Source organism: Capra hircus, chromosome 22 (genome assembly GCF_001704415.2).
Source record: "Capra hircus breed San Clemente chromosome 22, ASM170441v1, whole genome shotgun sequence".
Lineage (NCBI taxonomy): Eukaryota > Metazoa > Chordata > Mammalia > Artiodactyla > Bovidae > Capra > Capra hircus.
In genome coordinates this window covers 58,938,617-58,953,647 of record NC_030829.1, presented here as the reverse complement: position 1 = coordinate 58,953,647, position 15,031 = coordinate 58,938,617, and the positions used below count along the sequence as shown (strand labels likewise).

The window sequence follows — 15,031 nt, the reverse complement described above, 5'->3', positions numbered from 1 at the left end:
CATCACGTGGCGTGAGGGGTCCTAGTTCTCCAACCAGGGGTCAAACCCACGCCCCCTGCAGTGTGAACCGCTGGGCCACGAGGGACGTCCCCCCTTTCCTGTTTTTAGCGCTCTCTCCATCTTATTAGCATTTGCCTTTTTACTTACGCGTGTCTTGGTCCTTCTGGGAGCTGCTCCCGTTGGATTCTCTGTGCTTCCAGCACGTGAGTGTCTGCTTGCTTTCCCAGGTTAGGGGAGTTTTCAGCTACAATGTCTTCAAATAAATTCTCTGCCCCCTGTCTTTCTTTTCTGCTAGGACCCCTGCAATGCTAACGTGAGTACGCTTGGTGCTATCACAGAGATCTCTGCGACTGTCCTCGCTCCTCTCTCTTCTTTTCGGCTTCAGCGGTTCCCGCTTCTGTCTGCCAGCTCACTGCTCCACCTCTCTGCGTCAGTTAGCCTGCTGTTGGTCCCTTCTAGTGGCTTCTGAAAATGTGCAGCTGCTGCGTTGCTCCTCTGTGTTCGGGGCTTCCCTAGCTCTCCTTAGAAACCCCTGCCTCTCGCTGTTTGCCCCTTCTCCTCCTGAGTTCTTTGCGCCTCTTTGCGATCATCACCTCGCATTCTCTCGGGTAGGCTGCCTGTTTCCGCTTCACTTTGCTCCCCGGGGGCTGCACCCTCTCTCAGTGGGGAAATGGGGAGTGGCTCGCTTTGTTTCTGCTTTTGTTCTGGCTGAGCTGGGTCTCTGGCGGCAGGCGTGGGCTCCTCCAGCTGTGCCTCACGGGCTCAGCTGCCCAGCCAGGTTCCGACCCTGCACTGGAAGTCGGACTCTCACCCACTAGACCATCGGGGAGTCCGACCTGGGATTTCATCCGGTTCTTTCGTTGTGAGCATGCTCCTCTGGCGCCTCATTTGCCTAATTCGCTCTCCTTGCTGTCTTGTAGGTCGGCTGACTTGGCGATGTGGCCTTTTGTAGGAGCAGGCTGTGGGTCCTCCGGCAGCTGCGCTCCTCTGGCCACGGTGTGCACTGCAGGGGTGCCTGTGCGTGCCCGCTCGGCCCCTCTGCAGGGGCAGGCGGACCTCTGTCAGCGGCCTGGGGGGTGTGGCTGGCCCCCGGTCCAGTTGGCCGCCTTTTTCCTTTTAATACTGTTAGCATTAGCTGGTCCCGTGGTTGCCCAGCTACAGATGGCATCTCCCAGCATCCCATGCAGCTAGGTATGGCCAGTGGGATGGGCTTAGAGGACGTGTGAGCTAGAGTGCCTGAGCCTCCCTTCCCTGTCTCCTCCTTCCCGGGGGCCGGAGGGCCGACGGGATGCTGGTGATTAGCTTCTGCCAGGGACGATGCCCTCGGGGACGACAGGGCAACACAGCAGAAGGAACCTGGGCCCCTGGGTGGCCACGTGGAGCAAAGCTGCTCTGTCGTCCACCCCCCTCTGAACCACTATGGGAGAGAAAGCTCTGTCTTGTTTGGCCCAGAGTGTTGTGGGAGGTCGTTTGTAGGGGTGGCTTAGGCTGTGCTGTAACTGATCCAGACCCCAAGCCCTGGGGTCCCTAACCAGACACAGCTGGCAGAGGTAGGAAGCGTGTGAGATGTGGGCTCAGGAAGCAGGCTCAGCCCAGGCATGGGTGCTGATTTGCTGTGCGGTGCCAGACAGTCCCTCAGCCTCTATGGGCCCCTCTGCATGCTAGGCCATCTCATAAGCTGGCCTCCAGTGAGATGAGGGCTGCACGGGCGATGATGCACCTTTGCTTGTCAGGCAGAGGTCCAAGAAGATTTCTATTAGGAAGCTCCTGAGGGTGTGCCTTAGTGTGGCTGGAATCTACAGGAATCCTGCCCGCCTGCTGTTGGCCGATTCCAGGGGGCCAGAGCAGGGGCGGGGGTGCTTGAGGAACGTCTCTTCTAGTCACCATTATTATTTCTAAAATATGTATTTCTCTGCTCGCCTCGGGTCTTAGTGGCAGCACTCAGGGTCTTTATTGGGTCATGTGGGCTCTTTGGCTGTGGTCTATGAACTCACTGGTTTGCAGCTTGTGGGCTTAGCTGTGGCATGTGGGATCTGGTTCCCCACCACATCCCCTGCATTGAAAAGCGGATTCTTAGCCACCGGACCGCCAGGGAAGTCCCTGCCCTTGTATTTTTCATTAACACACAGTAAAGCTGAGTTTTTGGAGAGGCCCGCCCACTTCCATGGATCTTACTACACGCGTGGACTCCTGCGGCCTCACACGCGGCCAGGGGTCCCCCTCCAGCCCTCCCTGTGGCCCCGCCTGGGACTGCCTGCTGGGCCCCTGGCCCTCCTTTCCCTGTGGTCCCTCTTCTGTGTCCCCGTGGTGACCCCTTGCTCTCAAGTCCTGAGTCCTCCTGTCTGCTCTTCTCCCCTCAGCTCCTAGAGGCAGGTTAGAACCCCAGCACGGCGCCCGTTGCCTGGGAGACGAGTCATCAGGGCTCCATCCCCGCCGGGCGCCTGCCCTCGCCCCGCCCTCTGCAGGGCTCCATCCTCCTAGGCTTGGACTGGCCCCTCTCGCCCGGACTCTCAGAACCCTCTCGTCTGCCGCAGTTTAGCACTGCAGTGCTCGCCCACGTGTTTTTCTCTCCTACGAGGGTTTAAGGTTGATGGGACCAGGCAGGTTGTCTTGCTCCTGCCTGTGACCCGCGGGGCCCGGTACCTACTGGGTCCTCGGGAAAGAGGGGCTCTGGGGTCTGTACTCATGGGGCGCTTCACGGCAGCACACTTGGGCGCTCCCTGTTCCCTTGCATTAAATCCCCTTCCCTCCTGTCTGCCCATCTAAATCTAACCGCTCTTCCAGAGCTAGTTCAAGCCCACCTCCACCAGGAAGCCTGCCATGATCACTGTCTCCTCCCTGGGAGTTCCCCCAGTCTCTTGTCCAGCCTTCAGCACTTCTGGGCCATGGGCAGTGTCCTCAGTGGAGTGCAGGGCACGAGGTCCCTGGAGCAGTCACGCTGTGTGGACAAAGAGGACACCGCTGGGAAGGGAAGAGATCCTGGGAGCCTAGGGAAGGGATTCTGGACTGAACTGGGCAGAAAAGCCGGCACCTCGACTCTAAGGGCAGGGGGCTGGCAGCGGGTACAGGCTGATCCAGTGACCATCAGCAACGTGCTTGCTGGCAGCAGGAATGTAGGCCAGGAATGAGAAGCCCAGGGAAGGCGTGGCTGCCAAGCTCCCAGCTTGGACTGGTCTCAGAAGGAGCCGGTGACCCCAGGGTTCTGAGGATGTGATGGTGGCCAGGCTGGTCCCGGAGGCTGGTCTGAAGGTGGCCAGGCTGCCCACAGGCCGGGCCAGCCCTCAGCAGGAGATGGGGAAGGAGTGGGTGAGGGCCGGGCTTGTGGAGGCCGGGGCCGAGGGCTCTCTACGCAGGAGCTCACAGCCAGCCAAAGCTTGGCGCAGGGCTTCCAGCACGGCCGAGGGGCCAGACGGCCTGTCTGGGGAGAGAGTGGGCAGCAGGAGAGTCATTCTCTTCCCTGTGGCTCACAGGGCTGCCTGCCCTCCCCCGGGCCCTCCCCAGCCTGGCCACCCTCTCCCTCCAAGGACCCTAGGGAAGGCAGTTTCTAGTGCCCAGTTTCTGAACTCCTCCTTGATGCCCGGGCCCAGTCAGAGCACTGGACGCACCTGAGCCCTGCCCAGCGGTGCCCGGTGAGGCCAGTGGTCTCACCACCAGTGAACCTCCCCTCCTGATTTCACCGGGCATGAGCTGGCCCTGAGAAAATTGCGCTGCCCTGAACTTTGACCAACAGGGCCACGTGGCCTAGTGCTTAAGGGAGAGGCCTGAGGTCTAAGTGCGGCTGACCCTTGGCCTCTCTGTGCCTCAGTCTCCCCATCTGTGGAATGGGTGTGATAATAGTCCTTCCTCCACAGTAAGCCCAGGGCTAAACTGGCAGCAGGGAGCTGCCTGGCTTCCTCGGAGCCTGGCCACACTGGCTTTTATTTGGCCTTTTCCCTGAAGTGCCCGCTCCCTGTCCTTCTCAAATAGCACCTTCAGCTTCCTGAAGCCTGCTCCTGACTGTACCCTTTGCAGGTGGGCTGGGCAGGACTGTGTGTTAGTCGCTCAGTCGTGTCCGACTCTTTGCGACCCCCACGGACTGTAGCCCGCCAGGTTCCTCTGTCCATGGGATTCTCCAGGCAAGAATACTGGAGTGGATTGCCATTCCCTTCTCCAGAGGAACTTCCCAACCCAGGGATTGAACCCTGTCTCCTGCCTCGCAGGCAGATCCTTTATCATTTGAGCTACAGGGAAGTCTCCTGACTGTACCCTTTGCAGGTGGGCTGGGCAGGAATGAGGCAGCATTTTGCAGGCAAGACACTCAGAACGGAGGAGCTGGGTCAGGATGCTGCCCAGGCCTTGGAAGATGGGTCGGGGATGGGGGCTCACCTACCGTGTGCAGGGTCCCTGCAAGCGTCCAGTGTGCTCAGCAAAATCTTCCCCAGGGCTTTTTTGGATATGTTCTTAAAAAAAGAAATGAGACAGGGCTGGACTGGCCATGGTTGCTGAATCTTCAAGCAATGGGTGGGACTTCGTGGCCCCTACAGGCCTCTGTGTGGCTCCCTGGGGGCAGGTAGAGTCCGTTCCCCAACCCCCACCCCCAGCCCATGGTCCTTTCCTGGCCCCCATCCCTGTGATGACTGCACTGCCCAGACTCTTGGTGGGTCCTGGAGCAGCGCGCAGGACCCATTTAATCCAGGATCACATACTGACAGACCATTTTCCCTGCGCCCAAGGAGGCGCTTGGGAAATGACCGTGAAAAAGAGCATTTTGACGGTGTTAGCTCCTTTAATCCTTGCAACAGCTTATTTTATTCTCTTTTTAACCAGTGAAAAAGCAGCGCTGAGAAAATGAGAACTCTTGTCTGAAGCTACCAGCCGGGAGGTGGAGGAACCGGGTGGTCTGTGTTAATAGGTGTCTGGTCTTGAACCATCTTTGAATTCCTGCGATAAATCCAACGGCTCACCTTGTGTTTCTTTAACCACTGCTGGGTTTGGTTTGCAGATATGCTGTTTAATATTTCTGCATCCACATTTAAGTGTGTCAGTAGCTTATAATTTTCTTTTCTCCTATGGGTTGTCCTCTGGTTTTGCAATCAAAGTTAAATTAGCTTCATAAAATGAATTAGAGAACCCCCTTCTCTTTGATTACTTTCCCTGAGCTCTTTCTATGTCTGGAGGCAGAGGTGACACCTGCCTCTGTGGGGAGAGCTTAGAGCCAGTGCCTGACGCGGGTGGGCTCCACCCCTGAGGGCCCCGCCCAGCCCTGCCCCCGGGACGCCAGCTCCCGTGAGCCCACCAGGTCGCGGAGCTTCTGCAGGAGCCCCAGCACGTCCTCCAGCTTCTCCTCCAGCAGGGACAGCCGCACCCTCTCCGTCTCCACCAACTGCAGCTCCTGCCGCAGGCTCTCGTTCTCACCCACTTTCTGCTGCAGCTCTGCCTGTGGGGACACCAGGGGCTCAGCGCCCGCCCTGCCACCCTCGACCCCATGCACACAGCACCACCCCCAGGCAGGGCCCACAGCCTGCCCTGGCCCTCCCACAGGGGTCAACTCATCCGGCCCCTGAGCCTACAGACAGAACCACCCTGTCTCCCCAGGGAGGGCGCTGAGGCCCAGAGAAGCTGCACGCCTGGCCCAAGGCCTCATGGCCAGTCAGGCTGATGTAAGAATGTACAGGCTTCCTTTTCGGTGGAAGGGCTCCCTCCTTCCTTCTCTTCTCCATTCATCTGCTTGTCGTTTCTAAATTGTTTTGGTTGCAAGCAGGAAGCTAGTCTGGCCAGTTTGAGCCGAGGAGGAATTCACTGCCAGGCTAGTGGCTTGTCCCCAGAATGGGTCGAGGGCTGGAGGCATGGAGGGTGAGGCAGAAGTGGCTGGAGACTCCTGTCTGGGGGCTGCAGCTGAGGACACCCTGCAGCCACTCCCCACCTCCCTCAAGACGGGAGCGGCCCGGCTGACCCAGCCTCGGTCACCGGCCCAGCCCTGGCCAAGCAGCATGGACGCTGCTGCTCCTGCAGAATAGCAGGGGGAGAGGGTGGCGAGCTGCAGAATGCCACGTGGACACCTGCCTTCTAAAGCAGGGGCAGGGGGAGGGAGGCAGCCCCCGCTCCTGACAGCAGCGGGCGGAAAGAGAAGCAGCTGAAGCTGTGGTGTCCTTGGGCAGCAGGCAGAGCAGGGGCCTGTGGACTCAGAGTAGGCAGAGCAGGGGCCTGTGGACTCGGAGTAGGCAGAGCACAGGGCCTGTGGACTCGGAGCGTGGTCTGAGGGTCTCAGGAACTGAGCTCCCCAGCCTCCTCCCCTCCACAGCCAGCTCTCCTTGGAGGTGTCTCTCTTCCACTCATCTGGCTTTGATGGAGCTGCCCATCACAGGGCCCTGCCCGCCTGCCATAGAGGGTTGGTCCAGGTATGGGCACGTGACTGAGGCCGACCACTGGCGTTCTTCCCTGAGACTTACTGTACGGGGCTCTTATTGTTCCTCCGGGGGTTTTAAGTAGGCTGATGGGAGCCTAGAGCTGCCTGGGGCCCGGCTTTCCCTCACCCTACCACATGGAGAAAGCCCCTCTATAGCAGGGAAAGGGAGGCCAGCACCCATGAAAAGAACTGAGCAGACGGATGGGGTCAATATAATCTGAGTCCCTGGATCCAACTGTGCCTGAAGCTCATCTTAGCTGTTCTTTTGAAACCATGCTCCCAGGTCCATCTGGTAATAAATTCCTGTTTTTTTTTCCCTTGAGCTGATCTGAGATGGATCCTTTAATGTGCAGCCAAAATATTCTTCATTAGATCTAAATCGTCTCCTCTCAGAGCCTTGGTTTACCCATCTGTGAAGGGGGCAGAGGACCTGGCTGAGATGGCTCACAGTCCTTCCACCTGTAAGAGACTAGCCATTGGTCTGGCTCCCAGCCTCTGGGGCTCCACTGACCTCCTCCTCAGGCGTCCTCAGAGTCTTTGCACCGCAGCCCCGGGACCCCAGCTGCTCCACCAGCATGGCGACACAGGCCTCCAGCTCCCCCAGGGCACGGGCATGGTTGGCACCGCCCAAGTGGCTGAAGCAAGTCATGAGCTTCTTGGCCATCTGGTCATCGCACCTGCAGTGAAGGAGAGTACCGGCACAGAGGGGGCTGCTTTCCAAAGTCTGTTCTAGCCTGCAGGGGGTGGGAATGCGTTATTACCGAGTCTGTCTCCCCTGAAAGCTAGGTGGGGCCATGGCACCCCCTGCCCACAGCCTTCCCCAGTGCCCCGTGTCATCAGAGCAAAAGCCAGAGGCCTCGCCCAGTCTGCCCCTTACCTCCCAGACTTCCTTCCCACTCACCTTCGCTCTTTCTGCTCCAAGCACAGCAGCCTCCTCCAGGCCCCTCCCGCGTGCCCCGGGGCCTTTGCACCAGCTGTTCCCTCTGCCCGAAAGGCTTTCCCCTCACTTCCTTCAGATCTCTGCTCACACAGCACCTTCTCAGCGGCTCCCCTAGCATGTCCTGCCCCCTCCTCATCCTCATGCTTGTCACCACTCAGGAGAACAGAAGCTCCTGGGCGGGGGTGTCGGGGGGAGCTGTCTTGGTTAGTGCTGTTTGCCAGGAGCCGTCAAATTTGCTTCATATGCTTGTTGACTTAACGGGTTGGTGATAACAGTGACCCAAGAAAATCGGCAGGACTTTATAATAAAATAGTCAGCGCTGCCCGCCCCCGACTCCCGTGGAGTGCCTCCCGGGATCAGGCCCCATGGGGGCATTTTATACCCTCGATGGTGAATCCTCACAAATCCTCTGCCAGGCAAGTGTTAGTGTCCCATCTTAGAGACGGGAAGCCTGAGGCTCAGAAGTCAGCTGACTTGACCAGGGTAGGGGACGGGCTCAGGCATTGAGAGCAGTGGGTTAGGAAAGGGTCTGACACGTGGGGGTCACACTCGAGCTGTGGGGCAGGTCCAGGGACTGTGGTCACCGGAGTGAGGATCAGGGGGATTAAGCCACCCGGAAGCGTGCCCTTCCTCAGCTCATTTCTCCTTGACACTTGCCCAGGGTCTTCGGCTTGACCGATGGATCTGGGGACCGAGCGTGAAACAGCAGGGAGGGGACCCAGCCTGGCTGTGAATCAGGAGGTCAGCCTCCCATGTTCCAGGCCCATCGCTGCATAGAGGGGCCGCCCCGTGCTTGTAGGATGACCGTGGGGGCCTGGCCCCAGGTATGCCCAATCCTGGACGTCCTCACCGGAGCACGTACCTGCTCCTGCAGCCAGAGAGACCGGCCAGCAGCGCTGTGACCTCGGCTGGCGGCCGCCGTGCCTCCCGCCACTTCTCGCGGTCATCCTCCTCATCAGAGGCGGCCTGGCCCTCGACCGAGCGGAACAGCTGCTCGTCCAGCCCTGGAGAAGCACGGGCTGCGGACAGGGACAGAGGCAGGGGAGGAGCCCCCTCTTTGGGGGCCGCCCCGACTCCCCTTGGGAGCCCTCCCGCCTCCGCTCTGCCCAGGCTCAGGGTGGACATGTGAGTCCAACCTGGCAGTCAGGGTGCAGCCGGCCGGCCGTGTGAGTGGTGCAGGCAGGGCTGGGGACCCCGCAGGGGCCAGGGCCGGTCGGGCCAAGCCCTGACTCAGACTTCCAGGGAGGAGGGACGCCCCTGTTCCTCCCGCCAGGGCCTGGAGGGCATGAGTCTGGCTGCTGGGGGTGAGGGGCTCGCCTTCTGCACAGTGAGCCTCACAGAGGCTGGTGGGCGAGGCCGGGGGAATGGGGCTCTGCTGACATGGGACTGTGCCGGGAGCCTGCTGGGACTTTTAGTGAGTTAGGTGAACCAGAACGTTCCCTTGAACTAGAGCTGTTCAGGCCGAATGGACAATGTCCTGACCAGCATGGCCCCCGGCCCCAGACGCCCGCGCACTCAGGGGTGGGCCCCGGGCACCTGTGTTTCATGAGGCTCCTGGGTGATCCTGATGGACTGGCACCCCTGACCTCGGCTGTCCTGAGTTTGGACACCCAGCTGGGCTGGCTGCAGAGCCTTCTGTTTGTTCTCAGTAAACAGTGTTCCAGACCCAGGAGAACCGGGCGTGAGGTGGCTGGGCAACACTCTTTGATCATGTGATGGTGTTTCCAGTATTGACAATCGGGTTTTCTTCCTGGGATTTCCTGCTGCTGGTGTGTGTCTGTGTGTGTCTGTGTGTCTGTGTGTGTCTGTATGTGTGTCTGTATGTGTGTATCTCTGTGTCTGTGTCTGTGTGTGTCTGTTTCTCTGTGTGGTGTCTGTCTGTATGTGTCTGTGTGTGTGTCTGTGTGTCTCTATGTCTCTGTATGTGTGTGTGGTGTGTGTGTGTGTGTCTGTCTGTCTGTCTGGTGTGTGTGTGTCTCTGTGTGTCTGTGTGGTGTGCGTGTGTCTGTGTGTGTGTGTGTCTGTGTCTCTGTATGTCTGTGTGTGTCTGTGTGTGTCTGTGTGTGTCTGTGTGTGTCTGTGTGTGTGTGTGGTGTGTATCTGTGTGTGTCTCTGTGTGTGTCTCTGTGTGTCTGTGTGTGTGTGGTGTGTCTCTGTGTGTCTGTGTGTGTGTCTCTGTGTGTCTGTGTGTGTGCGTGGTGTCGCTACACTCACAGCTGTCCCGGTACCCGGGGCCGGGGCAGTATGGGGCCTCTGAGGTCGTGTGAGAGGGCTGGCGCCTGCAGCCTGCCCACGCCTGCCTGCAGCCCAGCCGGGAGAGCCCTGGGGCGCCGGCTCAGACAGCGCCTCTCTGCTCTCCTTTGCTCCTGAGGCTGCGCACCCAGCAGACCCAGGTTCTTGACGTGAAGGGCCTCTTTGTGGCCTTCTCTTGGTGACCAGCCAGCCCTGCCCGCACACCTGTGATGACGGGGAGCTTGCTCCCACTCCGGCTCCCTGGGTGCCCGACCCACCCCTGCATGGCGCTGACAGGAGACACGTTTCGCACCCTGAGCCAGAGCCCGCCTCCCTGGAACCCACCCTCCCCCGCAGCGTGTCCGCTCGCAGGCCTGCGGGGGTGGGGGAGCCTAGGGGCTGGGGAAGCCCGGCCTCAGCAGGTAGAGGGTGGGGCTCTGTCTGGAGGCCGGATGGCGGCATCAGCGCAGACGGGACCCTGGGTGTGCGGGACAAACCTTGGTCCGGGGGTCTGCTCGCTGGGCGGCTGTTGGACCCCCAGGCTCCCTCTCGGGGGGGCTCTGGGCCTCTGGTCTCACCATCCTCGGGTTCACTGCTCTTGGTGTGGGGCTCTGGGCTGGCTCGTGGTGAGCTTGGGAGCTGGGTGCCCTCTGACCTGTGGGGCGGTGGGGGAGACACAGGTGTTGAGAGGGCGCGGTCTCCGCCGGTTTCCTGCGGGAGAGTGTGGGGTGTGGGCCCACCCTCCCCACTGCTAAGGCTAAGCTGCCTGTGACATGCCTGCCGAAGCCCGTGGGGGTCTCTGCAGCTGACCCCACTGGCCCACTACCTGATAGCCAGCTCGGCAGGGCAGCTTTCCATGGAGGACAGTCACCCAGCTTCTCTTGCAGGTGAGACATAGGCTTGTGACCCGATTTTAGCCAATGGGACTAGAGGCAAAACCCTCTGAGGAGCCTCTGTGTCCAGAAGGGTGTGGGTCCTGGGCTCCCACCTCAGCGCTGCCAGAGGGACAGCCAGTGGGACTTGGGGCCCCTTTTGCAGGTGGATCCCTGGAGCCAATGCCTCCGAGGTCCTCCCAGCTCCCATTGGGTTCTCGCCCTGTGCCAGTGGGCAGAGGGGCAGGAAGCCATCGGAGGGACCGGGAGTGCCAACCTTCTGTGTTTTATGAGCCGCTAACTCTGACTGATGACGCCCAGCATTCAGCTCCCCCACCCCCCGCCCACCCAGTACAAGCTGAGAATGCGGAGGTGCTCAGAGGCAATCAGTGCGAGACCCCCTGGGTGCGGATTCTTGGTTCAGAGAGAAACTGGAGCTTAGGGCATATCATTTGAGGTCTAACTGGGGAAGGGACAGTTCCTCTCAACTCCAGAGGTCAGATCACAGCCAGAAGAGAAGACACCAGAGTCGAGGGTACAGGATCGCTTTCTCACAAAGACCGCTGACCGAGAACGGAATAGGCTTCCTTTGGAGGTGGTGAGCTTCCTGGCAGAGGAGGTGTGTAAAGAGTAAGGGGCTTCAATATGCAGAATTTTGAACAGTGTCGGAATGGGCTTCCCTGGTGGCTCAGAGGTACAGAATCCACCTGCCAATGCAGGAGACACAGGTTGGATCCCTGGGTCGGGAAGATCCCCTGGAGGAGGGCGTGGCAGCCCGCTCCAGTACTCTTGCCTGGAGAATCCCATGGACAGAGGAGCCGGGCGGGCTGCAGTCCACGGGGTCGCAGAGAGTGGAACATGACGGAGCGACTACACAGGAACAGCGATGGACAGAATCTAAGTCTTCCCACTGCGAGAAGCTGCTGTTTTCCCTCCGTTATTTAAGGGCTTCAGCAAGCAAAATGAGCTGTGAGGACAGCCCTTATGAACAGCTTCCTAGCAGAGGCTGGCCCACGGTCCCCACATCCCCACAGACACCGGGGTCTTTGAAGCTGGTTCCAAGGGCGACTTCCTGCGTCAACACCGCAACTAATCTCTCAGCATCCCTGCGAGGTGCCAGGCACTGCTCCGGGGCTATGAACATGTCCTCCCAACACCCTGCCTGGATGGAGGCAGGGACCGTCCTGACCCCCGTTTCCCAGAGTGGCCAGCCCAAGTCACACGGGTCAGAAGTATAGGAGTTGGGTTTATGCTCCAGCCCTGCCAGGCACAGGGGACGCTTGTGCAGCGAGCTCGGAGCAGCCCAGCCCAGCTGCCGCCCTGGTTAGAGGACTGCAGGTCACATGCGGCGGAGTCAGGAAGGGGAAGCAGCAGGGACAGGGCTGGGAGAGAGAGCGCCACAGACGAGGACATGCTCTGCAGTTTTCCAAGAGGCGAGACGCGGCTGCGGAGAAACTTGGGTTTTCCTCTTGTCCGGCAGCTGGCCCTCCCGGCCTGCATGGCTGGCCCCTCTCCGCGGGGTCCGTCTGCAGCCGCACGCCCCTTTGCGTGTCACACGGGCGAGCCGAGCCATCACCACCTTGGAACAGAGACAGCGAGCCTCCCAGCTCGTTCTCTGCCTGCTCCACGCACGCTCCCTGGCTGGACACCTCCGGCCCTCGGCTTCCGGGAGGCGCCCATCCTCCCCAGCGCCCTTTCCCTCGCTCGTCCTCCGCGTCCTGACCCTAAACCCGAGGGCTTCGTCTCTCTTCCTCGTGGGCACTCCCTCTGCAAGGGCTCAGCCAGCACCCCGGCTTCCAAACCTGCCTGCAGCCCTGGCCCCTCAGATCCTGTATCCTCATGAACCGCCCCCCATGGCTACTGCCTGGTCACTTCCTCCTGGAAGCCCTGTGCAATCCCCAAGGCCTCCTTGTCTTCCTGCATCTGCTCCTCCCATTCTCCGCCCCACCCTGGGAAGGCCACTATCTTGGCCCCCCAAGCAGTGGCCATTGGCTTTGGCCACCTGGAGGTCATACGGAGAGGCCAGCCCAGGGAAGGGGGTAGTCACAGCAAGGCTGTGGACCGGAGCCTGCCAGGCTCCTCTGTCCATGGGATTCTCCAGCAAGAATACTGGAGTGGGGTGCCGTTTCCTCCTCCAGGGGATCTTCCCGACCCAGGGATCGAACTTCGTCTCCTGCATCGGCAGGCGCGTTCTTTACCGCTGAGCCACCGGGGAAACCCATGCGTGGAAGCCCGGCGGACACAGATGGGACTGCCGGCTTTTCCCACCTCGACGGGTTAAGAGGACGCGTCTGTCTGTAGGATTCCTCGATGGACCGGCTGCAGACCCTCCCTGCAGTAGCTTGTGGAAAGCTCTGCTGGAATATTCTGGGCCTAGAAACTTGACGGGTTTTGGCCCCAGGACTGGACCATGGGGCCCGTGGTTTAACAAGGGCTTCCCATAAGAACGAGATGCGTGGGGCTTGTCCGGGGAGCGGACCTGGGGGGCAGGCGGAGGTCACCTGTGGCCCCCCTGACTTGCGCCTCCGGCTTCCTGGAAGGCACCAGCCCCAAGGTCACAGAGAGGGGACCTGTGACCTGCGAAGGGTGTCTGGCTCTACCCCCACACCCAGGCTGCCAGCACTTGCTGTCCTGGCTGTTTCTGGAAGACAGCTCCGACCCCATCCCTCTCTCCCTTCAGAGTGGTTCAGCGGCTCCTACGGCCGAGAGAAGGGATGCCAGCATCCTTAACACAGCATCCACTGGGGGGCCTCCAAGGTCCAGCCTGGTCTCCGGCTCACTGCTGGTGGTGATCTCAGGGCATGGACGGCCAGACTCACGACCCTCTGGCTGGTTGCCCTCTGGATCCTTGATAAGCACTGCCGACACCTTGCTGGGTACCGGACCCTGCTCTGTTCTCCCCCTTAGATGGGCACTTTTAGCTTGAAATTGAAGTCCAGTGACTGTACCGTATTTCGCTGGTTTCAGCGGTATAGCAGAGTGTGTGTGTGTGTAAATATACATATAAACAAAAGGGGACATGCAAAGCCTGAAAGGGATACGTGTGTGCACACACACGCGCGCGTGTTCTCTCTCAGCTGCTTTCCCGTCACGGGGCATCGCAGGCTGAGTGCAGCTCCTTGGGCTTCAGAGTCAGTCCTCACTGACCTGTTTCCCAGATCGCATGAGTGCGCTCTGCGTGTTTCAGTGGAAAAACTTATCTACTCTTCTGGAGAAGGCAATGGCACCCCACTCCAGGGTTCTTGCCTGGAGAGTCCCAGGGAGCCTGGTGGGCTGCCGTCTATGGGGTCGCACAGAGTTGGACACGACTGAAGCGGCTTAGCAGCAGCAGCAACAGCTACCCTTCCGAGAAGCCCTAAGAAAGACTTAGGCTCATTCCTGCCATTTCACAGATGAGCAAGCTGCGGCACAGAGCAGGAGGAGCTTGCGGAGACCCCGCGGCTCCCTCAGCCCGTCGGGTGCAGCCCACCAGGCTGGTCCCCAGGGCCCCCTCTCTCGTCTCGCCTCCCCGCCTGGACACCCTGAGCTCCTGCGGTCTTCAGCGACTGTTGGTGTTTCCTGGAGGGCCCAGCACAGGACGGGGCAGCCAGTCGGTGTTTGCCGGATGTGTGAATGAATGAATGAGGGCCTGGGTGAGTGATACCGTTGGCGGCAGGTCAGGTGCTGAGAGGAAGAACGGGGCAGGTGGGCACAGGCCCCGCGTCCGATGGGATTCCAGCTCCTCCCGTCCCTCTGCTCTTGGATTGTTCCAGAAAGACAGGGAGAAGGGCATCAGCATTCAGACACCGGGGCCGTCCCAGGCCTGTGGATGCGGCTGACCGCCTGCCCAGCCCACGGAGGATTGGACCCTCCAGGCGAGAGAGTGAGCAGGACCTCCCCTAACCACAGGCATCTGGGGTCCCTGGCTGAACTGTTGACTAAAACAGATTTCCTTTCACGGGAAACATTATCACCAAGAGCGAAAAGCCGGCGTCTCTTGCAAAGATAGGAGGTAACTGGGAAAACACAGAGAAGAACAGCGGAGCCGCCCGCGTAGGTCGGTCTTGTTTTCCGCCCGCCTCTGACCCAGGCCGTTGCTTCTCTGTTGAAAAGAGAGGTTGGCGCTGCTAAGGACAGCTGGAGACGCACCAGATCCGGCCCGGGACCTGAGCCAACAGGGCTGGTGGAGGCCCTCCCTGGCCGGCGACCCCACCACCGCCCACGCAGGCCACTTTCCCCGGGGAGACACGGAGGGGCTGGGGGCGCTTCTGCAGAGGCTGGTCACCCCATAGGAGTCGCCAAACGCCCCCTGCGCAGGCCCTCGTAGGGGGCAGCGGGCCCTCGCTGCCTGCTGCCCCCTCGTGCCCTCACGCCCAGCTGACCCTAGTTCTCGTCCTGCTGGAGTGTCCCCTCCAGCTGCACACATCTGCCCACCGCCCGGAGCCCCCCCGGACATCTTCCTCCTGCTGGAGGCGGCGGTCGCCTCTGGCCCCCGGCCCGGCCTCCGACTCGGCCTGACAGGGCCCAGATGCTCCTGAGTTCTCCCTCCGGTCCTGGCAGCTCCCGGCTCCAGGCCTCCAGTGGACGGACCCTCCCTGGGTTCTGCGGAGCTTTGCCTCCTGC

The 15,031-nt window shown here is 60.5% G+C and overlaps 1 protein-coding gene across 1 annotated transcript in view; it reads right to left on the bottom strand.

The window, feature by feature from the left end:
* The window catches only part of EFCC1 (EF-hand and coiled-coil domain containing 1), a 28,360-nt gene continuing 15,422 nt past the window's right edge, over positions 2,094-15,031 (bottom strand). Inside the window, exons 3-8 of the mRNA XM_018038417.1 lie at positions 10,055-10,212; positions 8,188-8,344; positions 6,897-7,062; positions 5,276-5,416; positions 4,370-4,439; positions 2,094-3,418 (exon numbers count right to left, since the gene is read on the bottom strand). Coding sequence (XP_017893906.1) covers positions 3,282-3,418; positions 4,370-4,439; positions 5,276-5,416; positions 6,897-7,062; positions 8,188-8,344; positions 10,055-10,212 — 829 coding nt within the window. The 3' untranslated portion in view covers positions 2,094-3,281. The remainder of the gene's footprint in view (positions 3,419-4,369; positions 4,440-5,275; positions 5,417-6,896; positions 7,063-8,187; positions 8,345-10,054; positions 10,213-15,031) is intronic.